Source organism: Mesoplodon densirostris, chromosome 11 (genome assembly GCF_025265405.1).
Source record: "Mesoplodon densirostris isolate mMesDen1 chromosome 11, mMesDen1 primary haplotype, whole genome shotgun sequence".
In the NCBI taxonomy this organism is placed as follows: Eukaryota; Metazoa; Chordata; class Mammalia; order Artiodactyla; family Ziphiidae; genus Mesoplodon; species Mesoplodon densirostris.
The window spans coordinates 38,722,539-38,750,403 of record NC_082671.1 but is presented as its reverse complement, the minus strand read 5'-3'; the positions used below and the strand labels follow the sequence as shown (position 1 = coordinate 38,750,403).

Genomic DNA, 27,865 nt, shown 5'->3' with positions numbered 1-27,865 from the left:
TCTGTCTTATCATTTTGCTTAACATACTGTGTTTGGGGTCTCCTTTCTGCAGGCTGCAGGTTCATAGTTCCTGTTGTTTTTGGTGTCTGCCCCTAGTGGCTAAGGTTGGTTCAGTGGGTTGTGTAGGCTTCCTGGTGGAGGGGACTAGTGCCTGTGTTCTGGTGGATGAGGCTGGATCTTGTCTTTCTGGTGGGCAGAACCACATCCGGTGGTGTGTTTGGGGGTGTCTGTGAGCTTATTATGATTTTAGGCAGCCTCTCTGCTAATGGGTGGAGCTGTCTTGCTAGTTGTTTGGCATAGGGTGTCCAGCACTGTACTTTCCGGTCGTTGAGTGGAGCTGGGTCTTAGCGCTTAGTTGGAGATCTCAGAGAGCTTTTGCCGTTTGATATTACATGGGGCCGGGAGGTCTCTGGTGGACCAATGTCCTGAACTCGGCTCTCCCACCTCAGAGGCTCAGGCCTGACACCCGGCTGGAGCACCAAGACTCTGTCAGCCACCTAGCCATTGAAGAGGTAAGTCCAGGTCCAGGAAAAAGCCCAGCTCTACAGTTCCTCCTCCAACACTCTTGATTTAGCCTTCTAAGCATCTAATGTGCAACAGTGACCAGGGTGCTCTGGCAGTCTGAGCAGTTGTCTTCCGACTCCAGTCCCATCCTTCTAAACTCTCCAAATATCTTTCTTTTATGCAAGGAGTGCCTTATATGAAATGCTGCAGGTGCAAATAAAGATGCTGCAGAGACATTTCCCCCTGTATTTAAACAATGGATTAATGAAAAAAATGGGTTAATATCCTTGGGCTAATTTTTATGAAAATAGTCTCTAGTGGAAATGAATACCCTCCAGGACCGACATCTCATAGAAGCAGGAGTCCCCAGGGATTAAGGCCACTAAGGATGCTAGGTGCACACACCAGTAGAGATTTAACTTGCTAGTAATTTAAGTTGTATCTTTAATGTTTTTGTTAGTGCTCTAATTACAGAGTTTAGTAGATGTTGACTTGTCTGTCCCAACCCTACATTATTATAAGTCCTATTATTTTGTGCATAATTTTACAGAATGGGATGTTTTTCAAGAACACTTACTGGCACTATATATAACACCCCCCTTTCTTCCAACATCTAATCTATTTAAAAGGGGGTTCCTGGCTATTATTGATGTATCTTTAGGTATGCATTTTCTCTTACCATGTGACCATGATATATCTCTTTTTTCTTGGATTGTCTGTGAATTATTTGAAAATGGTATAATATGTCATTCATGATTATATCCTTTCATTGATATTACAAACTTTTAATGATTTGGACCGTTGATTAATTGCCTACAATGTTGCAAAACTTTCTCAGGATTCAAAGACTTGATTTTTGCATTCAGGAGGTTTAAAATCTACTAGAGGAGATAAGACATTTACAAATAAATGCAATCTAAGTGTGTGATAGAAGCAAAAGATTTAGAAGGGTTAGCAGAGAGAGAGAGGTTTCATGGAGATTGATTGCTTTGTCCATGTCATCTTCTAGCATCACCATAATTGGATTTGATTTTCCCTATTAAGGTAATTTCATGTGATAGTTATATTGTATAGAAAAACTTCCCTTTTCATCTTTTCTAAGAGTTTACATAAGTCTCTGGAACACCTACTACCTTTTGCTTACCTACTTTTGAATTGTTTGGGGAAAGATTTGTATGTGTGTGTGGTGAGTTATTATTGTGCCATTTTTATGCCCCTAATACCATGTTCTTTGGAAGCTTGCTTGCAAGTGTAGTAAAAGGGAATTTGTCTTAGCATTCTCTCTCTCTTTCTTTTTTTTTAGTGTGCACTATTCATCCCCAATTCACTATAAATTTCTTTTTAAAAATTACTTATCTGGATGAAGACATCAAAGACAGTCTAAATTTGAAATAAGCTTGATAGTATCTCCATTTCTCACCCAAGGATTTGTTTTTGTTTTTGTTTTTTTTGTAAACCATCCACTTTGTGAATGGTTTTGTGAATGCTCCAGATCATACCCACACAGTCTGGGCAGCTTCTGAAATGTCCGTGTACTGTGGAAACATTTGCACTTCATTATGTGTTATTATTTAGGGGACTGTTTGGACACAAGCAAACTTTTTTAGGAGGGCAGATTTTTTAACCTATCACCAAACCAACATGTAGTCATTGTAGAAAACTTGAAAAATATCTTAAAAGCACATAGAACAAAATATTGTCATCCATAATGCCACTACCCAAAGAGAATCAATAGTGTGTACACATTCTGATCGTTTATATTCATATACACACACAACTGTTTTTTTTTGTTTTTGTTTGTTTGGTTTTTTTTTTTCTGCGGTACGCGGGCCTCCCACCGCCTTGGCCTCTCCCTCCACGGAGCACAGGCTCCAGACGCTCAGGCTCAGCGGCCATGGCTCACAGGCCCAGCTGCTCCACGGCATGTGAGATCCTCCCAGACCAGGGCACAAACCCATGTCCCCTGCATCAGCAGGCGGACCCCCAACCACTGCGCCACCAGGGAAGCCGACAACTGTTTTTTTTTTTTTTTTAATTGAAGTATAGCTGATTTACACTGTTGTGTTAATTACTGCTGTACAGCAAAGTGACTCAAGTTATATATACATTCTTTTTCATATTCTTTTCCATTATGGTTTATCACAGGATATTGAATATAGTTGCCTGTGCTATACGGTAGGACCTTGTTGTTTATCCATTCTGTATATAACAGTTTACATCTCCTAATCCCAGACTCCCATTCCTACCCTCTCCCACCTCCCTCCCCCTTGGCAATCACCAGTCTATCATCTATGTCCCTGATTTTGTTTCTGTTTCGTAAATAGGTTCATTTGTGTCATATTTTAGTTTCCACATATAAGTGATAACATATGGTATTTGTCCTTCTCTTTCTGACTTACTTCACTTAGTATGATAATCTCTAGTTGCATCCATGTTGCTGCAAATGGCATTATTTCGTTCTTTTTTATGGTTGAGTAGTGTTCCATTGTGTATATGTACCACATCTTCTTTATCCATTCATCTGTCCATGGACATTTAGGTCACAACTGTTTTTAAAAGCCAAAGTGGTATAAATCCCCACTTGCCCATGCTGTCTTTGGAATTGACTGCAGTTCTAGACTGAGGTCTCTTTTCCCATATTGCAATAGCTTCTAAATAAAATCTGTTCTTACCACTTTAAAAAAAAAACAAAAAACAAAGTGCAACTGTACTCTCCTATTTGTAACCTACCTTCCTTTTGACTTATTTATTGTAGAAAATTTCAAACATCTACAAAAGGATACAGAAAGATATATTTATGTATAAATAATATAAATATAATCACCCCACTTTAACAATTTCCATTTCTTAGCCAGTCTTGTCCCACGTATACCCCTTATATCATCCCTCTGACATCGATCATTTCATCTGTGTGTGTGTCTCTGGGAAATGACAGTTCTTTTCCTTTTTTTATACAACATAGCCACAATACTATTCTCATACCTTAAAAAAATAGCAGTAATTCCTTAAAATCATCAAATAGCCAATCAGTGTTTTTTAAAAATAATTGTTTAATATGCAACTAATATGTGATTACTATAGAAAATTAGAAAATAAGTAAAACAAATCATCTATAATTCTTCTGCACAAAGATAATATTAACCTTTTTAATATCTTCCCAGATTTTTTTCTATATATATATATATATATATATATATATATATACCTATGTACTTTTTAAAGCAGCTTATTGAGACACAATTCTCATACCGTACAATTTATCCATTAACGTTTGCAATTCAGTGGTTTTAGTATATTCACAGGATTATGAAAATCACCACAATCAATTTTAGAACACTTTCCTGACTCCAAAGAGAAATCCCAATTAGCAAACACTTCCCATTTACTCATAACCACCACCAACCTCAGCTCTAGACAACCACTAATCTACCTTCTCTATATTTACCTATTCTGGCCATTTCATATAAATTGAATTATACAATATGTGGTCTTTTGTGACTGGATTAATTCATTTAGCATGTCTTCAAGGTTCATCCATGTTGCAGCATGTGTCAGCACTTTTTTAAATTGTCAAATAATATTCCATTATGTAGATATACCATAACTACATACTTTTTTTTTTTTTTGGTATGCGGGCCTCTCACTGTTGTGGCCTCTCCCATTGCGGAGCACAGGCTCTGGACGTGCAGGCTCAGCGGCCATGGCCCACAGGCCCAGCCACTCCGCGGCACGTGGGATCCTCCCAGACCGGGGCACGAACCCGTGTCCCCTGCATCGGCAGGCGGACTCTCAACCACTGCGCCACCAGGGAAGCCCCATAACTACATACTTTTGATAAAAACTGTATCATACCAAATGACTGCTAGTGAATGTAAGATTTCTTTTGGAGATGATGAAAATGTTCTATAATTGACTGAAGTTATGGTTGCTCAATTCTGAGTGTACTAAAGACCATTGAATTTTACACTTCAAATACGTGAATTATATCTCAATAAGTCTGTTATTAAAAATTATAACATGGGCTTCCCTGGTGACGCAGTGGTTGAGAGTCCACCTGCTGATGCAGGGGACACGGGTTCGTGCCCCGGTCCGGGAAGATCCCACATGCCGTGGAGCGGCTGGGCCCGTGAGCCATGGCTGCTGAGCCTGTGCGTCCAGAGCCTGTGCTCTGCAATGGGAGAGGCCACAACAGTGAGAGGCCCGCGTAACACACACATACAAAAAAAAAATTATAACATATTTGCTCTTCTTTAAACTTTTTAAATTTAATGATGTTATTAACATTTTCCCACATCACTAAGTATTTTTCAAAACGTAGTTTTTAGTGTCCATATAATGGTTTTTATTTAACAAATCCCCTAGTTTTAGAAATTTAGGTTGTTTCCAGTGATTTTGCAATTATACAAAAATACCATGATGAACCTCTTGGTACATAAATTTGTTTGCCCGTATCTGATCGTTTTATGTAAAAATCTTTTGAACTCTTTTCCTGGCACTCCAGTGTATATTTTTGTTGCTAAAAATTCTTTTGGCTTTTCTGCCATACATGGTAGTTTTCTCTCTGAACTCTATAAATTTCTGTTTCATGCCTTATAATGATTTTCTCAAAGATGCCTTTTCTCCTTTAAAATGTTTAATAGGCTTAGTATTGGAACTGAACAGGTAAGGTTTCCTAAGCTAAGACTCAGTTTCTTTACTAACCTCAATATGGTAATTCAGCAGGAGAGACATTATTTATATATTTATATCTACAGTGTTGCTAGTTAACTAGGAAAGAGCACAATGGCTTAATTCACAGAATCCAAATCTATTAATGGTTAATTAGAGAGATTTACAAGCAGTTCACTTCTTACCTAGAAGAACAGCTGGTAAATCATCTCAAGGCTAAGCTAAGATCCATCCAAATGTACTAGAACATCTGTTTTTCTCTTTTCCTTTCATTCGCGCACATACACTATTACACACAACTGATTGATACCTTGACATTATTAGAATCTAACACTGAACCTAAAAATACCCTGGAAATGTTAAATTCCCCTTGATTACTGCTTGTTGGGCTATGGAGCTCAGAAATATTTGTGTACCTGCTCTTACATAAGCCATTTCTAAATATGGCCATCAGGAATTTCCTTCCCTGTCTTTATACTTAAGGATAAATTTGCACCTTGTGTTATCTTACTTGTTTTCTGACAAACACTTTTACAAATAGTGCCACACAAGAACTGATATTTTCAGAGGAATGGCCATTTGAACTTTTTGCCGTTTTCTGAATCCACTTGTGTTTGGTGGTGAATTTTCCACACACGTTTACATAGACGTGTCAAACCCCCATGCTGTCAAGTTGGCATCCTGACATGGGAACCTTGCAATGCTAGGGAAAGAACATAAATTAGCCTAGGGAGCTTTGAGCATGTGACCGAAATTGGATGAATGCCACTTTTACCTAATTACATGAGATGCTGAAACATGGAAACAAAGGCCATCATAAAAGAAATCCAGATGAAATACTGATTTTCCTCACTGATGACTTTTCTGAGGAGAAGGAAAGATCCATCTTTTCATGCAGCATAAAATTGTGAAAGACCATGTATTGCCATGCTCAGAGCCAGGGGGGAATGCACGTTAATCAGAGTATCTGTAGCAACCATAAATTTTGACCCGCCAACTGGACTCAGGAGAGTTAATGAGTCATTTACACAAGAGTGCAATTCCTGTAGGAGGCATGCTGCAAGCCTGTTAAGCAGCTAGCCAGGTAACATCTGAGTCCTGCTCACAGCCATCGTGGTCTGGCCTTCGGGAGACATTGATTTGCTCCTACTTCAGGAATGCCAGCAATTCTGTTTTGCTTTTGTTTATGAATGCCTGCCTCACATAATTTTATTTAGTCTTCTTGGTGTCACTTTTTTATATTCTGTTGCTTTTCTCTCCTGAAATCTTCCTTTGCATCTCACAGAGCACCCCTCTGCCATTCTTTTTTTTATTGCAGTAAAATAGACATAATGTAAAATTTACCATTTTAATCTTTTTTTTTAATTTTATTTATTTATTTATGGCTGTGTTGGGTCTTCATTTCTGTGCGAGGGCTTTCTCTAGTTGCGGCAAGTGGGGGCCACTCCTCATCACGGAGTGCGGGCCTCTCACTATCGCGGCCTCTTGTTGCGGAGCACAGGCTCCAGACGCGCAGGCTCAGTAATTGTGGCTCACGGGGCTAGTTGCTCCGCGGCATGTGGGATCTTCCCAGACCAGGGCTCGAACCCATGTCCCCTGCATTGGCAGGCAGATTCTCAACCACTGCACCACCAGGGAAGCCCCATTTTAATCATTTTTAAATGTACAGTTCAGTGGCATTAAATACGTTCACATTGTTTTGCAACTGTTACCACCATCCGTCTCCAGAATTTTTCTTATCATGCTGTACTGAGACTCTACCCATTAAACTCCGCCCTCCCTCTAGCTTCTGACAACCACCATTCTACTTTCTGTCTCTAGGAACTTGACTACTCTAGGTACCTCATATAAGTGGAATTATACCGTATTTATGTATGGCTTTTTGTGTCTGACTTCACTTCACTTAGCATAGCATCTTCAAGGTTTATCCTTGTTGTAGCATATATTAGAATTTCCTTCCTTTATAAGGCTGAATAATATTTCATTGTGTATACATACCACATTTTGTTTATCCACTCATCCATCAATGGACATTTGGGTTATTTCCACCTCTTTGTTGTTATGAATAATGCTACTATGAAATTGGTATGTAAATATCTGTTCCCCAATTCTTTTTTTAAAATAGATTTATTTGTTTGTTTGTTTGTTTGTTTTTGGCTGCGTAGGCTCTTTGTTGCTGTGCGCAGGCTTTCTCTAGTTGTGTTGAGCGGGGGCTACTCTTTGTTGCAGTGCGCGGTCTTCTCATTGTGGTGGCTTCTCATTGTTGCTGAGCACGGGGTCTAGATGCATGGGCTTCAGTAGTTGTGGTTCACGGGCTCTAGAGCGCAGGCTCAGTAGTTGTGGTGCACGGTCTTAGTTGCTCCGTGGTATGTGGGATCTTCCCGGACCAGAGCTCAAACCCATGTCCCCTGTACTGGCAGGCGGATTCTTAACCATTAAAAAAAAAAAAAAAAACTGCCTTTAAGGAGCAGGGGAACTGAGTTTAGAACTCAGAAATAGAAACAATAGGATCTTGATTTAAAATGAAGCCTTTTGGAAGTAATACCTGTATTCTCTTCTAGCCTAAAAATAACAGGCCCCCTATGGAATTTGACAAATATTAAAGATCAATACTACATTGAGTGGTTCCTTTTGCATTCTTTCCTTTCCTTTTGTGCTTTAACTCTAGGACCCCAAAACTAGCTTTAAGATGCTAAAACCCTCTCCCTGATAATTAACCTTAACCTTAAACTGAGGGTTAGTTGGAGAATCAGTAGACCTAACTCTTGAAACACTCCAGATCTTCTGTAAACAATAGTAAAAGTTTTTTTGCTACTTTGTTCTTAATCATAACCCCTATATGACTTTATATGTGGCTGGAAGAGAGTAAAGGGTATTGCCAATCCGAGGGCCCATTAATGGGACAGTTCCTTTTTACAATTTAATATCTATAGATATATATTAAATATTGTAATTGTTTGGCTTGAGGTATGATATAAAATTATTTATGCAAATTTTTTAATGACCAAAGGAATAGATGATAATCTCAATGTTTACTTTTAATAATGGGTCATAATCTGTATAATTTCACCTTTGAGAGTTTTCGTTTGTTTTTTGAGATAGTCTTTCTATATACAAGTATGCTAAATCATCTTTTTATCCTTACCTTAAAGCAGCAACAACAGTCATACTTTAAAAAGTCAGTTATCTTAGATAATAAACTTTTAACCAGTTACTTTCAGATATGAAACAATAATCCAACTATGCCTAAACCTATATAGCATTTATAGATGCAAAATTCACTCCACCAAACTCTCAATGCCTTGCAAATCATCTGTAGGTATTTCGTCTTCCCTCTCTGTACAATGTGGGTTCTTCAAGTGTCCCATGAAGTTGTCATGAAAGATAAACCAATTGCCCTGGGACATGTTTTGGTCCTACTGACACTCTTGAGACTGAATTAGGTGGAAATGTTGATAACTTGATTACTGAGTTCTTGTGACCTTAGTAAACTTATGCACCTGTTTAACAACTTCTTTTAAAGCCTCTTATTCCCCTTTTTCAGAAAAAAGTCAAGACCATTGTCTGGAAAGTATATTAAACAAAGTGCTTATCCTTGATAGATGTGACACTGACTTACCTTGTTCGTAGTATTGTAATTTTTTCCATTTTGAAATACTTTACAAATAAAAAAGCAGAATATAAATGTTTTACTTCAATATTACTGAAATTACACTATTATTAGTTATAAGTTTATGTTGAAAAATTGTGTTACAAAAATGTTCATTGGATGATAATGTTTGACTTACATTCTTTTTTCTCTTTTTTTATTTTTTATTTTTTATCGAAGTATAGTTGATTTACAATATTGCATTAGTTTCAGGTGTACAGCAAAGTGATTCGGTTATATTTTTTTTCAGATTCTTTTCCATTATGGTTTATTACAAGATATTGAATATAGTTCCCTATGCTCTACAGTAGGTCCTTGTGTTTGACTTACATTCTTTTTTTTTTATGCTTTTTTTTTAACATCTTTATTGGAGTATAATTTCTTTACAATGTTGTGTTAGTTTCTGCTGTATAACAAAGTGAATCAGCTATACATATACATATATCCCAATATCCCCTCCCTCTTGCATCTCCCTCCCACCCTCCCTATCCCACCCCTCTAGGTGGTCACAAAGCACCGAGCTGATCTCCCTGTGCTATGCGGCTGTTTCCCACTAGCTATCTGTTTTACATTCAGTAGTGTATATATGTCCATGCCACTCTCTCACTTCGTCCCAGCTTACCCTTCCCCATCCCTGTGTCCTCAAGTCCATTCTCTATGTCTACATCTTTATTCCTGTTCTGCCCCTAGGTTCTTCAGAACCTTTTTTTTTTAAGATTCCATATATATGTGTTAGCATACGGTATTTGTTTTCCTCTTTCTGACTTACTTCACTCTGTATGACAGACTCTAGGTCCATCCATCTCACTACAAACAACTCAATTTCATTTCTTTTTATGGCTGAGTAATATTCTATTGTATATATGTGCCACATCTTCTTTATCCTTTCATCTGTTGATGGACACTTAGGTTGTTTCCATCTCTGGGCTATTGTAAATAGTGCTGCAGTGAACATTGTGGTACATGACTCTTTTTGAATTATGGTTTTCTCAGGGTATATGCCCAGTAGTGGGATTGCTGGGTCATATGGTAGTTTTATTTTCCGTTTTTTTGAGGAACCTCCATACTGTTCTCCATAGTGGCTGTATCAGTTTATATTCCCACCAACAGTGCAAGAAGGTTCCCTTTTCTCCACACCCTCTCCAGCATTTATTGTTTGTAGATTTTTTGATGATGGCCATTCTGACCGGTGTGAGGTGATACCACATTATAGTTTTGATTTGCATTTCTCTAATGATTAGTGACGTTGAACATCCTTTCATGTGTTTGTTGGCAGTCTGTATATCTTCTTTGGAGAAATGTCTATTTAGGTCTTCTGCCCATTTTTGGATTGGGTTGTTTGTTTTTTTGATATTGAGCTGCATGAGCTGCTTATATCTTTTGGAGATTAATCCTTTGTCAGTTGCTTCATTTGCAAATATTTTCTCCCATTCTGAGGGTTGTCTTTTCATCTTGTTTATGGTTTCCTTTGCTGTGCAGAAGCTTTTTTAAGTTTCATTAGGTCCCATTTGTTTATTTTTGTTTTTATTTCCATTCCTCTAGGAGGTGGGTCAGAAAGGATCTTGCTGTGATTTATTTCATAGAGTGTTGACTTACATTCTTTTTGAGAGTTTCTGAAATCCATTTTCTCAAAGATGTTAGCTACAGTTCCAGCTACAGCATACTCAAAGTTGGGAATGAAAGTGATTTTTCCCAGGAATCCTGATAAACTATTTGTTGTTTTGCAAACTCCTCATTGGTTAAGTGAGAATATTCCTAATATTTTTTCCCCATCTTTTCACCTGTGGAAAATAAATGAAAAAATAAAATACCTTATTAACATGGTGGTTTGATAATAAGTGGAAAGCAGCTGGAGTCAGCACTCAGGATTCCAGGGAAATGAGGCTTGGCATGAGTAATTCAGGCAGTGGTTCTCAACCTTGGCCGCATAAAAGAATCTCAGGCATCAGCCTTTTAATAAAATCTTCCCAAGTGATTCCAAGTCAAGGTTAAGAACTGCTGGTTTAAGAGGAATTAGAAAGGGAAACTTGAGTTAAGAGAGTATTATGATGGTCCAAGTTAGAAATAATAAAGACTTCAGTTAGGAAGTTAGCAGTGAGATATCCAGTGGTAAAAACAATAGGACTTATGTCCCAGACAAGGGAGAAAAATGAAGCAAAGATACCATCTTCATAGACGTGATGGTCCTAACCTTGAGACTGGATGAGGTTGCCATGGAAGAGAACCAAGTAGAGATCCTTAAAGGATAACCACATTCATGGATGGGAGAGGGTCCAAAAACCTGAGAAGTGGGAGGAGAATCAATTGGCTGTAGTGGTAGAAGCTGAGGCCTGAGATTTTCAGGTAGGATATATGATTATCTCAAGAGCAATTAAGAACAGTGTAGTAACATTAAATCATAGTAAGCTTCAAAATGTTTTTGAAATAGTCTGAAATATTTTTCTCAAATGTATGCTTATTGGATATCTTCAAAGTTATACTTTATAGGGACTTCCCTGGTGGCACAGTGGTTAAGAATCCACCTGCCAGTGCAGGGGACATGGGTTCGATCCCTGGTCCAGGAAGATCCCACATGCCGCGGAGCAACTAAGCCCGTGTGCCACAACTACTGAGCCTGTGCTCTAGACCCCGGGAGCCACAACTACTGAAGCCGGTGCGCCTAGAGCCTGTGCTCCACAACAAGAGGAGCCACTGCAATGAGAAGCCTGTGCACCGCAACGAAGAGTAGCCCCTGCTTGCCGCAACTAGAGAAAGCCTGCGTGCAGTGACGAAGACCCAATGCAGCCAAAAATAAATAATTTTTTTTAAAGTTATACTTTATAAAGGTACTTTGAAATCCAAGAAAGATAGCCAGACTTATGAAATAGAAAACAGTTTCTAGGGCTTCCCTGGTGGCGCAGTGGTTAAGAGTCCGCCTGCCGATGCAGGGGACACGGGTTCGTGCCCCAGTCTGGGAAGATCCCACATGCTGCGGAGCGGCTGGGCCCGTGAGCCATGGCCGCTGAGCCTGCGCGTCCGGAGCCTGTGCTCCGCAATGGGAGAGGCCACGTCAGTGAGAGGCCCGCATACCCGAAAAAAAAGAAAACAGTTTCTAATTCTAGTTCCACCTTTCTAGCCAGCTGACCTCGGGTAAGCCACTTACCCAGTGCTCATTCTGCTAATCCATTGAATGGCGATGCTAGTGCCTGCCCTGCCTATGCCACTGTATTGTTTTTTGCATTAAATTAGATAACAAATGTGAAAATGCGTTGTAAAATGTAGACCAGTATACAGAAAATGGATTATTAGCACTAACCTTTTTGCTGTTATTCACAACACTTTAGTATTGAGAAGCTTTGGACAATTTACATTCCTAATAAAGAGGTAAAATAATACTAGGAAGTCCAAGGTCACCTTCTTTTCAGGGAGCTCACCATCCCACAGGGAAAACAGGATAAGGAAATATATAACTATAAACACCAGGGCAAAAGTTCTGTGAGAGCAGGAATCATATCACTAAGGTATTTCTAATGCCTAACTTAGTGCTTGAAACCTAGTAGGGCTCTCCTAAAATATTTATTTTTAAAATTTGATGAAATAATATAATACAAGGTAAAAGGTCATATAAATAAAATATTTGGATAGTTTTGAGGAAGAGGAGATTCAAAACCTGGCACATTGCCTGAATAATAGTAAAAGACAAATATATGATGAATTAATGAATCATGGAGAGGGAGAGGTGTCATGTCCCAAAAAAGTTACCTGAGTTAACATGCAGCAAAAAGGAGTTTAAACCATATCAGATGCAAAATGTAGAAACAGCAGCAAGTGAAAAATGATTTTTAAATTCAGAAGGCTCTAAGTTGCTAAAGGCCAAGACCACGGAAATCAGAAAACAGTGATGGGTCAGAGGAGACACCCTCGGAAATGGTGGTACACCCAAGCTGATCACTTATTTGCTTTATTGGTTACGACTGCATCTCACCCAAAGGCAAAGTATTGCTTATGTTCAAATATGTACCTGAAATTTGGGTGCTAGAGCGTTCTGCTTTAAATGTGGCCATTGAAAGCATCCTGATCATGTGCTCTTCTGTCTATAGGAATAGATAATCTCTATGAGAGGGCGCTTCACATCCGCAAACTCCTCCTGACCTTGCCCAGGTCGGTCCTTATAGTGATGAGGTACCTCTTTGCCTTCCTCAATCAGTAAGTACCATAATTCTCTGCCAAAATGCTCATCTTAATTCCATTTGCACCCCTCTGAGTTCTCTGTTCTTGGATTCTGTAGCATGTACATTGGGTTCCATTTATCAGCAGAGTTGAAGAGGAAATGATTGAATAGAGACTGAAGGTGCATTTTTCCTCAGCAGATCAAAGTCATTGTGTGACCTACCTTAAATAAGCCTTGTCACCAGATGCAGGAACTGTGGCCATAATTGCAAAAATATACAAGTATTACTAAAAAAGAGCACTTTTCAGTGAATTACGTGTTTTTCCAACTTCCATCCAAAGCCAATGTCATAAATGTTTTGTTAAAATGATGTAAACCACCTGCTCACTGCAGAAAATTTCTGTGATTTTTAAAGCTGTAGTCAGGGAAGGAGGGAAAGTGTAGGTGAGATTTATACACAAATCCAAAAAAGAATTTTCTGCAAATTCACTATAATGAGACCTTGTCAAAAAGATGATATTTCTAAAACAATGTAACAGAAATCTTAAAAATCACTGCATTATTTTCAAGGAAACTTTACTCTTTTAATGTAGGCAACTTGATTTTCGGTTGTGTCACTTGTAGATACATGGGCTCCATTATAAGAACATCTTCCCCAGGTCCTATCTAAGAGCCCCCTTGCACTTCAGTGTTTCAGTTAAATAACTGGAAATTAAAAATCCAGGCAGAGTAAGCTTGGGGAAATGCTTTCTCACTCCAGCGTGAATTCTCCTTTCTTAAAATTAGGATATTTTCTCTTCTCTATTTCATTGGAAATTTTAAGTTCTTAAAAGCCATGGGGATTTATTATAACCCTGCTAACTCTTCCTGAAGTCATACCTATTCAGGCTGACCCCCTGCATGCCAAGTATCCTAAAATAGGGAAATGCTGGCAAGGAACCATACAGAATGGAGCTAAAGCATTCACAAGTGACATTTGTACAGAAGTCACCCCTGGAAATTAGCAGTATCTAGAGAGATGGGTATAAACTATTTTAGGTTAAATACATCCTGTAAATTTTTACCTTTAAATAAGCCAAGTCACCCAGGCAGTTGTAAAACTCTGAAGGTTTGCCATCTGCACCTTTAATTGCATGTGCCTCTCCTTCCCCAACATGGAGCACCTTGCATTCCTGCTGGTCCTCTCCATGCTGTCCCTACCAAATTTTCCTGATACACCTGAGCGAAACCAACTGTGAACGAATAAACCACAATGGATTAGGAAAGCAGACTGACCATGAATCAAGAAAGTTCTCAAAACCTGAATCTAATTCACTGTGTATCTCAACAGAATGGCCACCGTGCCATTAGTCAGATGGTTGGCATTGCTTCCAGCATTTCTGCCCAAAGATGCCCCTTGGCCCCCTGCATCTGCCTTCATGCAGAGGCAAGGCCCAGCCTCTAGGATAGGATGCTTGGGACAGGAATTTTGGGAAAAGAAACTATTCTCTTTTAATTGTAAAATCAAAACATGTATTTAACATTTTTATGTTAAGTTTTTGCTCTTCAAGCCAGCACAAAATTAAAGACCCAGAAAGACTGTGACTCTCCCCATTGAGCTTAAGTGGGTCTTTTGAAAATCAGACCATTCTTATTCTGAATCTCACTTTTCCTTCCTGCATTCATTTTCAAGATGATCTGTAACATGATCATTGGCTGTTATTTGTGAACTGTTTTTAAGATTTTATGTTTGAGAAATGGCAGAAGAGAAAGACATATGTTACCTGTGGAAATCGTGCTTTTGTATTTTCCACTTTCTAGGCTATCTTATTTCCAAAACAGGGTAAAGTATCATGTCACATGGTATCTCAGTTTCTTTGTGTCTGTCAACATCTCACAAACATAGAGTCTCTTTTTTTCTCCTTCCATTTGTCATCTGTTCACCTGGATTTTACATTTCCTTTCAATGTTGACATTCTATACACTGAAAGATAGATTCTCTAGATTCTCCCTGGAGCAGCACCTTGCCCATGTGTTACGAGGCATAGCAGTAAAGAGCTGACTTATTTTCAGTCACCTGTGGAAAATATCTCACAAATAGCCATTGGATTGAATTTAGAAATGAGTACTAGACAACTGGAAATGTCCTCAGAGTTTGTAGTTTACCAGCTTTAAATGGAATACAAGAATTGAGGATTCTTTTCCCCTTCTCTTGCACTTGTGTGTTTTATGACACTGGTTGTCACCTAGTGTTGGTAGTCTTACCCAAAAGCAAATTACAAAGCCTGGAGTTGCTTGCTTTCTCTCAGTGGGTACAAAGAAAAGGTGATTTGTTTTCCTCCAGACTCTCCTCAAGATTTATGGGAAAAAACTGAAATCTGAAATGTTTTTGGTTCGTTGGAGAACAGTTTTAAAGATCTCCGTAAAGCTTTATAGAGATCACCGCCGCCCCTCCCAGGTTTACTTGAGCAGCATTTACAGCCTGACCATAATGTTTACAAATGAAACTCATATACTTGATCCTTGTCTCCATTGTAGTAGAGATGATCTTAAACTCCCTGTGGCTTTAAAAAATACCACTTAAGCAAGCAGGATTTATGTTCCCCTTTCAGTTTCTACCAAGTTGAAAGGTTGTTAAGTCCCTTTACTTTCTTTGGAATTTGCTGAGCCACCTTAAAGTAGGATGGAATATCATTTTATTCTAATAAGAAAAACCAAATAAAATATTTTAGATCGGTATTTTTAGAAGAGGAAGTATCTTATTAAACATTGATTTTCTTTTCTTCTCATGTTAACTCCTTTCTTGCTTCTTTTTGTAGTCTTTCACAGTACAGTGATGAGAACATGATGGACCCTTATAACCTGGCCATTTGCTTTGGACCCACATTGATGCCTGTCCCAGAAATACAGGATCAAGTGTCCTGCCAGGCTCATGTGAATGAGATTGTCAAAACCATCATCATCCACCATGAGACTATTTTCCCAGATGCTAAAGAGCTGGATGGCCCTGTTTATGAGAAATGTATGGCTGGAGATGACTATTGGTAAGTCCAAGAATTTTAGTCCTTATCCCCCTGGAAGAATTATGGAAGTACAGATATCGACTTAATTAAGAAAAAGAACCGACTATAAGCTGCCAGTGCTTCCAATTTAAAAAAAAAAAGAAGCAGCCCCAAGAACACTTGAGATACATTAGAATACTAAAATCCATGACAGGGCCTCCCTGATGGCGCAGTGGTTGAGAGTCCGCCTGCCGATGCAGGGGACACGGGTTCGTGCCCCGGTCTGGGAGGATCCCACATGCCGCGGAGCGGCTGGGCCCGCGAGCCATGGCCGCGGAGCCTGTGTGTCCGGAGCCTGTGCTCCGCAACGGGAGAGGCCACAGCAGTGAGAGGCCCGCGTACAGCAAAAAAAAAATAAAAAATAAAAAAATAAAAAATAAAAATAAAATAAAATAAAATAAAATCCATGACAACACTGGCTTCTTATTATGGAATTTCATATTCATCCCTCTCTTTTCCCCAAGCATGACATCTTTATAGATATATCCATCCTATCATGACTTTCGTAGAGAATGGTTTTGATCTATAGAGCTGTGTTAATTTTTACTATTATATCAAGAAAAGATAACTGATTGCATTGACAGATTTCATTTTTATTCCTAAATAGTTTTGATTCTATATAAAGAATTTCAAAATTCTCATTTAAAAGAAGCGCTGTCAACCAAATGTGTTTTCACTCTTACTTATTTTCATTTTCATTCTTACCAATAAATGTTATCCTAACCAGTTATGGTCACTTTGAGCAAATTTATTATTATGTTGTTGGGATAAAAATGTTTTAATATGGCATTGTAGTCACCTCCCAATGAAGTATAAAAATGAGGGGTATAGTCAGTTGAACAATCCCAAAGGTAAGGAACCCTAAAATGTTTATGTTCACTATTTGATATATGAGTGCTAGCTTCTAAGAAATCATATACAATTAAAGTGGTTTTGACTCCTTGAGCCCCTACCGGGTGCCAGCTTCTCAGTGCATATGATCTCTTTTATTCCTCACCACCACTCTACCAAGTAAGTTAAGAGAGGCCAAGGAGCCTGTCCAATGGCTAGTGGTTACTGGATGCAGCCCAAGTCTTGTCTGATTCCAAAGTCCACACGAGTCTTCCCACTCAGCAGCTGCCTCCCAGCCTACCTCGGAAACTGCTTTGTGCGGCTCAGACTAAGGAGAAGCTGGAAATAAATTTCTCTAAGTCCTTCATTCTGGACCCTCCTCAGGACACTTTGTTTCCCACTGCCTTCCTGGAGATTAAGTAGAAGTAGAATAAGTAGCTGAAAGATCTAAATAACTCAGAGTACACTTCTTTTTTACTGAAACCATAGTATATTCTTAAACCACAGATGATCCTATGCCTTAAGAAAATTGAGAGTTGACTATTTCCACAAGTACTGCTAAATTAACAATAAAGCATGATAGATTCTAGTTTTATAGTATATCTAGCAATTGTTTGTGAAATTCAATTTTAAAATATTTACTTGAGCACTTACTACATGTACATACTGACTAAGCTTGGCTCTGGGAAGATAAATGAATAAAACTCAGCCCTGGTGAGATTCAGAATTTTATTTTCCTAGCTGTATTTGTTTCAAGGCCAATGTCAGTCATGTTTAGTATTTCCAATTATTCAGAGCTATGTCAGTAAGTTCTGTTGTCTTGTTCATTTTATCACAGAGCAAGTATGTGGATGTCTGGTCGATATTATTTGATGCGTTGTATTCTAGAACTTTTGTGGTTGCTCCATTTTTACAAACAGTGTAAAAGCCCCATAATAAAGAGTCTTGCAGCCAGTAACACGTGCTTGATTATGTCCTTCTCCCATACATAGTGTTTTTTATGGGTATCGCTCATTTTAAACAGAAAGTCAGTAATATAGTGGTCATCCTTGTCCCCCAATGCCAGCAATATAAATGGGCTTTTACAGTAATGTCAGGTTTGTATTTGTAACCATTGCATTCCATTTATCAGCATACATTTGAGAAGAGATAGTGGTAATGTTAAAGGATAAAATCTGACTCTCAGATACAGAAATGAGCATGTGTGTAGAAAAGATAAAAAAAGATACTACAATCAATTCAAAGCAGAAACCGAAGAGCCATCTATTTTTACGCATAGGGAATATTGAAATGAATTTGCAAAAACTGGTGTATCCATGGGGCAATAATCATATTCCACTAGAATTCAATAAATTTTCATTTTTATGGATAAGAATTATTTGTAATGCTATCAATTTCCTACAAGTTAATTTTGTCTTTACAGATTTGTAATGTGTCAAAGATGAAGGTACATACACTCCCATAGGATTAGAGAATCCTAGAGGCTCCAGCATTCCCCTGAAAGGCTGTCCAGTAACTCCTTTGCCATTCCAAAGTCTTGTTGTTTTTTTTTTTTACAGTAGCAATTGTTCATCTTTGAAATGCTTTCCACTTTGGCTTCATATGAATTTCTATTTTCGCTCCTCAGCGACAGCCCATACAGTGAGCACGGTACATTGGAGGAAGTGGATCAGGACGCTGGTACAGAGCCCCACACCAGTGAAGACGGTATGCACTTGTGCCCATGCTACTATAAAATTAGTCTTTATATCCATTTTTTAAGAATTGCTTATATTAAGAATTCAGTAGCTACAAAAGAATGCTTACTAAATATGTGTAAAGTGCAAAGAATAACATTACAATGAACACTTGTGGAACCACCACCAAGTTTAAGAAAAAGGTATCATTACCTTTGCACTTTCCTGAACCCATTGCCTTCTTTACCCCTCCAGGGTAACCACTCTATGTGCTTTTAAGTGATTTATTGTTTCATTTTCTATTTTCTTGAACTTCTCATGAATGGAATCATATGTATATATTTTTCATGATTTTTTTTCTACTCAGTATTATGTTTCTGAAATTCATCCATTGTTGCATGAAGTTATAATAATTTATTTACCTATATTCCCTTGTATTTATTTTATTATTGATGAATACGTGAGGTGTTTTCTGTTTTTTGCCAGTAAAAACAGTGCACCCATGAATATTTTGAACATGTATCCTACTGCAAATGTAGAGTTTCTCTAGGATATACACACGTAGGAGTAGCATGTCTTCAACTGTACTACATACTGCCGAACTATTTTTGAAAATGGTTTTTTTTTTTTTTTTTTTTTGCGGTACGCGGGCCTCTCACTGTTGTGGCCTCTCCCGTTGCGGAGCACAGGCTCCGGACACGCAGGCCCAGCGGCCATGGCTCACGGGCCCAGCTGCTCCGCGGCATGTGGGATCTTCCCGGACCGGGGCACGAACCCGTGTCCCCGGCATCGGCAGGCGGACTCTCAACCACTGCGCCACCAGGGAGGCCCTGAAAATGGTTTTGAGGATATCCACTCCCACCAGCAGTGTCGCAGCCTTTCAGTTGTACATAGTCATCAACACTTGATTTTTTTTGGCTGCGTCGGGTCTTAGTTGTGGCACACGGGATCTTCGTTGAGGCATGCGGGATCTTTCATTGCGGCGCGTGGTCTCTTCGTTGCAGCACTGGGGCTTCTCTCTAGTTGTGGCATGCAGGTTTTCTCTCTCTAGTTGTGGCGCACAGGCTCCAGAATGCGTGGGCTCTGTCGTTTGCGGCACACGGGCTCTCTCATTGAGGTGAGTGAGTTCAGTAGTTGTAGCCCATGGGTTTAGTTGACCCGCAGCATGTGGGATCTTAGTTCTCTGACCAAGGATCAAACCTGTGTCCCCTGCATTGGAAGGTGGACTCTTTACCACTGGACCACCAGGGAAGTACCAACACTTGACTTTATGAAATATTGTAATCTTTGCCAATATTGTCAGTGTGTAATGGCATCTCATTGTGATTTTTTTTTTTTTTTCTTTTTGCGGTATGTGGGCCTCTCACTGTTGTGGCCTCTCCCGTTGCGGAGCACAGGCTCCGGATGCGCAGGCCCAGCGGCCATGGCTCACGGGCCCAGCCGCTCCGCGGCATATGGGATCCTCCCAGACCGGGGCACGAACCCGTATCCCCTGCATCGGCAAGCGGACTCTCAACCACTGCGCCACCAGGGAGGCCCCTCTCATTGTGATTTTAATTTGCATTTCTCTGATTACTGATGAAGATGTTGTTTTAAAATATAGTGTATTAATAGAAAATTTGAGGTATGTTAAGGCCAGCAGATTGGGAGATGATCGCCATTGGAAAGATAATTTGATACCCATATTTCCTAAGAGGAAGGGACACATCACACCTCAGGGGGCCAAGGAAAGCACCAGGGTCAGTCAGGAGGCAGAGGGAGAGGAACAACTGGGTAAGAGCTTTTATTGTGGTTTCCACAGAAAGGAACAGGAGAGGCAGCGTAAGCAGGGTTAGGATTGCCTAGTTTGAATAATTTCAGTGGGCTCTGGGGCTGTCTCTGGTTGTCTGGTACCTGGCTCTGAAGTGATTGGGGCAGACAGATAGTGGCCCAAAGTGTGAGAGCCCCAGGGAGGAGGTGGTTGGGATATAGGCTCTGGATTGGTTGGTTTGTATTTGCAAACACATTCCAGGTGAGTTGTTTACCGTCCCTAGGAATTGGCTAACCCTAGGAAGGACAGTCCCTCCAGGGGCAGCAAGGCCTCAGAGGTCACACTACAGAAAATGAAAAGCATGGTTAATACAGATGTACTAATTTTTGTATGTTTAGATTTCTTCTTTGTGAAATTCCTATCTTTTGCCCATTTAGGACCTACTTGCCCACTATTATTTTCTCTGGGCTTTTTTTTGCTTAGTTTAGTTTAGTTTGGCTTTGTTTTTTTCTTATTAATAAGAGGTCTTTGTGAGTCTGGATCAGGTCAAATGGATATATGATTTGCAAATATCTTCTGCTCTGTAGCTTGTCTCTCATGTGCTTATTGTGTCTTTTGCCAAACAGAGAATCTTAATTTTAAAGGCACTGAATTTACCAGTCTTTTCCTTCATGGTTGTTTCACTTTGCATCTCTTTTAAGAAATCCTGTGCCCTGAGGTTAATGAAGAAGTTCTTCCATATTCCCTGCTAAATCCTTTCAGGTTTTGTTTTTCACACACAGGTCTTAATTCTACCAGGAATTTATTTGGAGGTATGGTGTGAGGTAGGGATTTGTTCCTTTTTTCCTCCATTTGGATGCACAGTTGTCCCCACTGTCCCAGCCTTAATTGTCCTTTCTCTACTGCTCCACACCTTTATCATAAACCAAGTGTCATCTCTGCATGAGTCCGTTTCTGGACTCTGTTCTTTTCCATGGGTCCACTTGTCTATCCCTGCACCCCTGTCTTAATTTTGATAACTTTTAATAAATCTTAATATTTGGCAAATCAAGACCTCTGAATTTGTTCCTCTTAACAATTCTTGGCCTTTTTTACTTATATTTTAAACTCAGTTTTTCAAGTTCTTGAAACAAACAAGGAAAAAAACCTAAAAATCTGTTGAGGTTTGGTCTGCAACTGCACTGATCCTACATATATTAATATGAAAAAAATTGATATTTTTATAATACTCAGTCTTCCAGTCCACAAACACCTTTCTAGTTACTTAATGTCTCCCAATAAACTTTTATACTTTTCTCTGTAGTGATCATTTTTTTCTCTTTCTAACTTCTTAAGTTTAATATTTAACATTACTTTTTGACACTTTTTTTTTTTTTTTTTTTTTTCTTTTTGCGGTATGCGGGCCTCTCACTGTTGTGGCCTCTCCCGTTGCGGAGCACAGGCTCCGGATGCGCAGGCCCAGCGGCCATGGCTCACGGGCCCAGCCGCTCCGCGGCATATGGGATCCTCCCAGATCGGGGCACGAACCCGTATCCCCTGCATCGGCAGGCGGACTCTCAACCACTGCGCCACCAGGGAGGCCCTGACACTTTTTTAATGTGAACATATAAAACTGTCATTTTCTTAGTACCTCTTTAGCTGTATGCATAATCCTTTTATTCTCTCTTTAGCTGTGACTAATCTGCTTTAAACCCATTCACTGTGTTTTTATTTTTAATTTTTTTTCTACAAGTTCTGTTCAGTTTACTTTCATATCTGCTTGGTCATTTGCTCTTTACTTATAATATTAATCCTTTCCATTGTTTTAGATTACGTGTCTAATCATGCTAATAGCTGAAGTCTTCCTGGATTTGTTTTTTGTCGGCTTTTGCTCATTGAATCTTATTTCCAGTGTGTTTTATAAATTTTTTACATATTTCTTAGAACTTCATGGAATTCCTTTATGTTGAGTTGAAGGTATGTCCCTCCAGAGAGGGTTTTCATTTACTTCTGCCTGGTGCATAACCAGCTTGGGACCACATTAGATTTTTAGTCTGAGATTTTTTCAGGCCACCCAGGTAGTGTGAACTTAAACTGCAAACCTGCCAGAGGACTGAAATGTGGTTGGGATTCTCTAAGGTGATTTGTTTCCCAGGGCTTGAGATAGATTATTTCCTTAGGTCCAAAGTTGGAGTGGTTACATCTATGGAGAAGTATGGAGAGTGAGAAGGGAGGAAGATTTCAGAACTAGAAGTCCACTGTGACAGAGAGAGTTTGATCCTTTGGTGGGGCTTAGATTCTCCACACTGGGCAGCCCCTGGACCTAGTCTTTTGTGCAGAATAAAGTTTAAGTTAACCAGGCAGGGAAAATTCCCTCCAGGCAAACTCTGACTTAACATATTCTAGTGTTCTGTTTACCTTGGTGGGTTCCCACATTCATCAGGTTTTTGGTCTTTAGTATTCCTCACGGTCATAATTAATGTGATTACAAAGACTTTTTTTTTAATCCAGCATTTTTAGTTGATTTCAGCAGGAAGGTTATCAGGGTGTCTAGGTCCACCCTCTGCTTTAAAAAAAAAAAAAGTTTGTGTTTTTTTAATATATATTTATTTATTTATTTATTTTATTTATTTATTTTTGGCTGTGTTGGGTCTTCGTTGCTGCACACGGGCTTTCTCTAGTTGTGGAGAGCTGGGGTTACTCTTTGTTGCAGTGCACAGGCTTCTCATTGCAGTGGCTTCTCTTGCTACGGAGCACGGGCTCTAGGCATGCGGGCTTCAGTAGTTGCAGCACGCAGGCTCAGTAGTTGTGGCTCATGGGCTCTAGAGCACAGGCTCAGTAGTCGTGGTGCACGGGCTAAGTTGCTCCACGGCATGTGGGATCTTCCCGGACCAGGGCTTGAACCCGTGTCCCCTGCATTGGCAGGCGGATTCTCAACTGTGCCACCAGGGAAGCCCTTGTGTTTTTAAAAGTAGGATAAATTGACATTTTTAGAACTTAAGTTAGAAGAAACTCTTTAAAGTGAGAGCTTCTATTTCTGTGGTATTGCTTCTGAAAGTCTCTGAGCCCTCCCTCTGCCACTCTCCATTCTTTTGTCTTGAGTTTCTGTGTTTCTTTGTGATTCATTCCTTTTTCACTGATGACTTCTCTGAGTGTTTCCTTGCTTGCCCCAGTGGCAGGAAAAGCCCAAGACAAAGCCCCAGCCATCTCTCTTTCCAAGCATCTGTCTCACCACCGCACCATCTGTCAGTTGTTCTTACCTCTTGGCTACAAAAGAGCAGCTTTGCTGAGGGCTCTGTGTTTGAGATAATATTTTGATCATGTTCACCTGATTTTACTGGAAAGAAAAGCATTGCTTACAAAGGACAGATACCCTTGCCTGCAGCCAGACTCTAAAGTCCTGTAACTAAATTAACTAGAGTATTGATTGTCTTTTTGATCATCTAGGTATTGTATTTTCTTTTCTCTGTCATGGTATCACTAGAGAAGAGTAGCTTTTGTTTCCAAAAGACAGGCTGTCACAGAACAAAATCGTCATCCACAAGGGCAGTGGGTAACAGAGCTAGGAGAGAAAGTGTCAGGGACAGCAAGGTCACAAAGGGGTAGTGTGATGTACTAGCACTTTGTATAAAATGACAAGAAATGGAAATATAAGACTTGATAGCACCAGGCGGTCAGAAAATCCGCTTTGTTGAATTTTCTTTCCCTTTGCGCCAAATTATAATTGCCTTGTAGGAAAGTGAAGTTATCGTGTTCACCCTTATTAATGTTATTGGTAGCAGTAGCATTCTACAAAGTCTGTGTAGGACCTTAAAGGACTGTGTGACCCTATATGAAAGGGGTATGGTGTGTCTCCATACCCTGAGATCGATTTGCTCTGCAATGATGAGACTCAGATGTGTATAAGTAGCTTATTGATTGACACTTGACTGTGAAATTTCTCTCATGGGAGTAGAAAGAGTCAAAATAATGAAATTGCTCAGAATTACTCGTTGATGTAGTAGGATTACCAGTAAAGTGTCCTTCTGATTCATCTGGTCATTCTTTTATAAAGTCTTTACATTTGAATTATATAAGCAGAGTCTGATAATCTTGTTGCTAGTTGTTTCAAAAAACAAAAAGAGATAATGAGCATAGAGGGCATGATGATGAAATTATGATAAAATATGTATATATCTATTAAATAGTCTTAAATCGCCCTTGGCCAGTGTTGACCGTGTAAGACTGAATGGCATTAAAGAATATTAATAGTTCTCTCTTCTTTTCCCTTTGACAGGTACATAGGTTGTAGGCTATGTTATGCTGTTATCTTTCCACTTTTTTTCAGTAAGACAATTTAAACATTTGGGTGTGTCACATAAGAATTTGCAAACTACATATCGTGAAGCTCTTTTTGGCATGAGTTCATTGGCATGACTTCACTCCTCTATGGAGGTTTATTTGTGTCCCCTGTACCACAGACAGGTTGATTTCTGTCCCCCAGGGCAGTGGTTCTCAGTCTTTTTGGCACCAGGGACCGGTTTCGTGGAAGACAATTTTTCCACAGACCGGGGGCGGGGGAATAGTTTCAGGATGATGCAAGCACATTACATTTATTGTGCACTTTATTTCTATTATTATTACATTATAATGTATAATGAAATCATTATACAACTCACCGTAATGCTGACAGGAGGCGGAGCTCAGGTGGTAGTACGAGCGATGAAGATGTAAGTACAGATGAAGCTTTGCTCGCTCGCCTGCCGCTCACCTCCCGCTGTGCCGCCCAGTTCCTAACAGGTACTGGTCCGTGGCCCGGGGGTTGGGGACCCCTTCCCCAGGGAGAACTGGGGTTAAAAAAAACTGGCATCTGTCATTTCAGTTCAAGCAGGATTTATTCTTTACGTGCAAGTTTAGAACAGACTATAAAGTCAGTCTCCTTGAATAAAAGTTCTGTTTCCTCCTCTGTGAGCAGATTTGTGGATATTTAATAAAGCTGCTATTTATTGTTTTATTAAAATATAATTTTAGGATGGAATATCGGAGTGCTAACATACGATCTAAAAGTTATCGATTATTAAAGGACTTAAACTATTGTTTTAAAATTATTTTTACACCTACTTTGCTGAGAAGTATACTATGTGCAGATCATAGTGTTGTGGTCCTGCCATATGAAATATTATTCACCTTAAACATTATCCACTAGCAAACAGATGGGGCTTTTTTTTTTGTCTTTATTTTAAACATAGAGCTGAAATTCACCCAGGCCCTTCATATAAGGTAAACCCTAAGCTTTTTCAGTATGTTTGTTGATTTTCATGCTCTTGCCATCCCAGAGGATGTTTGAATTTATCAAGTGAGAAGTTTAGCTGGCTATCCAAGGATTTCCTGTGCAGCTATTTCATATAAGTGCAACAGATATTGAAGATATTGCAGTAAACTTTGGGAAGTAATAAACTCTTAAATGGAAAGGTTTGTTACCAAGGGAAATAGAAGATAAAATTTCCTTACAAAATATTTGACAGGCAGGTTTTAATCTATTATGTGTGCATATATTCTAGAGTATTTGGAAAGTAATACATGCTCAGTTTTTAGCAAATGAGGTATTGTTCATTGCATAGACAGATTTCTCTAAGCATATGCCACTTGTACTGACCCTTTTTTGTTCTGTTTCTTATTAATTAGCAGTTTACTCACCTATTATAATTTATTTATTTTATTTATTTTTGGCTGCGTTGGGTCTTCATTGGTGCGCGCAGGCCTTCTCTAGTTGTGGAGAGTGTGGGCTACTCTTCGTTGTGGTGCGCATGCTTATTGTGGCGGCTTCTCTTGTTGTGGAGCACGGGCTCTAGGCTCATGGGCTTCAGTAGTTGTGGCACGTAGGCTCAGTAGTCATGGCACACGGGCTTAGTTGCTCCGCGTCATGTGGGATCTTCCCAGACCAGGGCTCGAACCTGTGTCTCCTGCATTGGCAGGCAGATTCTTAACCACTGCGCCACCAGGGAAGCCCTACTCACCTATTGTTGGTAGCAGGGATGAGGATGGGTTGATAGTGGGAGAGGGGAGATAGGATCATAAAGCCCCCGATTCAGGGCTTTTTGCAATAAGCTGGATCACAAAAAGCAACTCTTGTAGTTGTTGTGAGTAGTTTGTCCTCTTATTTGCCTTTAATATTTGTGGTCAGAATTAGAATAGAGCTGAAATTCCAATTCTAGGCCCAGAGCTTGATAGCTTTTTTCAACTTTTAATTTTGAGGTCATTGTAGACTCACATGCAGTTGTAAGAAACGCAACAGAGAGATGCCATACACCCTTCTCCCAGTTTCCCCCAGTGGTAACGTTTTATATAACTGTAGTATAATATTACAAGCAGGAAACTGATATTGATATACTCCCTCCACCATTTTCACACTTCACCGGTTTTACATGCACTCATTCGTGTATGTGTTTACTTAGTTCTGTACAGTTTTATCACACGTGTAGATTTGTGTGATCACAACCACAGTCAAAATCAAGAACAGTTCCATCACAAGGATCCTTCGTGCTACCCTTTAATAGCCTTAGCTGTTTCCTTCCGTCACTTCCCCCCCACCCCAACCTCTGGCAACCACTAATCGATTCTCCATCTCAATTATTATGTCATTTCAAGCATGCCATATAAATGGAATCATGCAATATGTAACTTTTTGAGGTTGGCTTTTTTCACTCACCATTGTTCCCTGGAATATTTTTTATCTCTAGAAGATATATTTTTTGAATCTGGTCATTTGAGTAGGTATGCTTGTTTCACAGGTGATATCCAGAATTTGTTTTTGATACTAGAAAAAATAAAGTTGTCTTTACTGTTGGTAGTAGTTTCAAGATTTGATAGTACCCAAAAAAATACATAAGGAAATTAAATGTATTCAAATAGTATTTAATGTGGTGATTTCTGTAAACTTGATTTTTTTTTAATAAGCAAATAAAGCATAAACTTCTTAATGTTCTGAGATAGCGATTCTTCCATGTTCTAAATGGTATTAACATGTTGCCAGGGAACTTGATCAAATAATATTGGTCAAGATAATACTGGAGCTGCAGAGGATATTACAACCAAGGAGAGATCTTATATATCATATTGCAAAGCTTTAAATATTTTTTTATTAGACTGTCATGGTATCTCTAGTAAGAGGCTGTGGAAACTAAGATCTAATGTTCAGTTTTCCTTTGCCTGAAAAACTGATGACAGCAAGAGAATATTTTTCTGTATCTCTTTTAACAGCATCATTTTCTCATTGTCTTGATGATTTATTTATTACCTTGTTCAGTCTGGATATTAAAATGACCTTGTTTATTTCTAAAGCCTCATATAGACCTCTCAGTTAGTGTATCATGCCTTCCTGAGAACCCTGGCCCTCACCATCTTCTGGTGTGTTCTTTGTAGAATGTGAGCCAATAGAAGCAATAGCCAAGTTTGACTATGTTGGGCGGTCTGCCAGAGAATTGTCCTTCAAGAAGGGTGCTTCCCTGCTGCTGTATCACCGCGCATCCGAGGACTGGTGGGAAGGAAGACACAATGGGATCGACGGGCTTGTGCCCCACCAGTACATAGTGGTGCAGGATATGTAAGTAGTCCCAACTTCCATCACTTGACGCTCCC

At 39.4% G+C, this 27,865-nt stretch overlaps 1 protein-coding gene across 1 annotated transcript in view; it reads left to right on the top strand.

The window, feature by feature from the left end:
- SRGAP1 (SLIT-ROBO Rho GTPase activating protein 1) overlaps nt 1-27,865 on the top strand; it is a 283,402-nt gene that overhangs the window by 241,449 nt on the left and 14,088 nt on the right. Inside the window, exons 16-19 of the mRNA XM_060112684.1 lie at nt 12,901-13,006; nt 15,770-15,994; nt 18,471-18,550; nt 27,650-27,830. Of these exons, the coding sequence (XP_059968667.1) occupies nt 12,901-13,006; nt 15,770-15,994; nt 18,471-18,550; nt 27,650-27,830 (592 nt within the window). The remainder of the gene's footprint in view (nt 1-12,900; nt 13,007-15,769; nt 15,995-18,470; nt 18,551-27,649; nt 27,831-27,865) is intronic.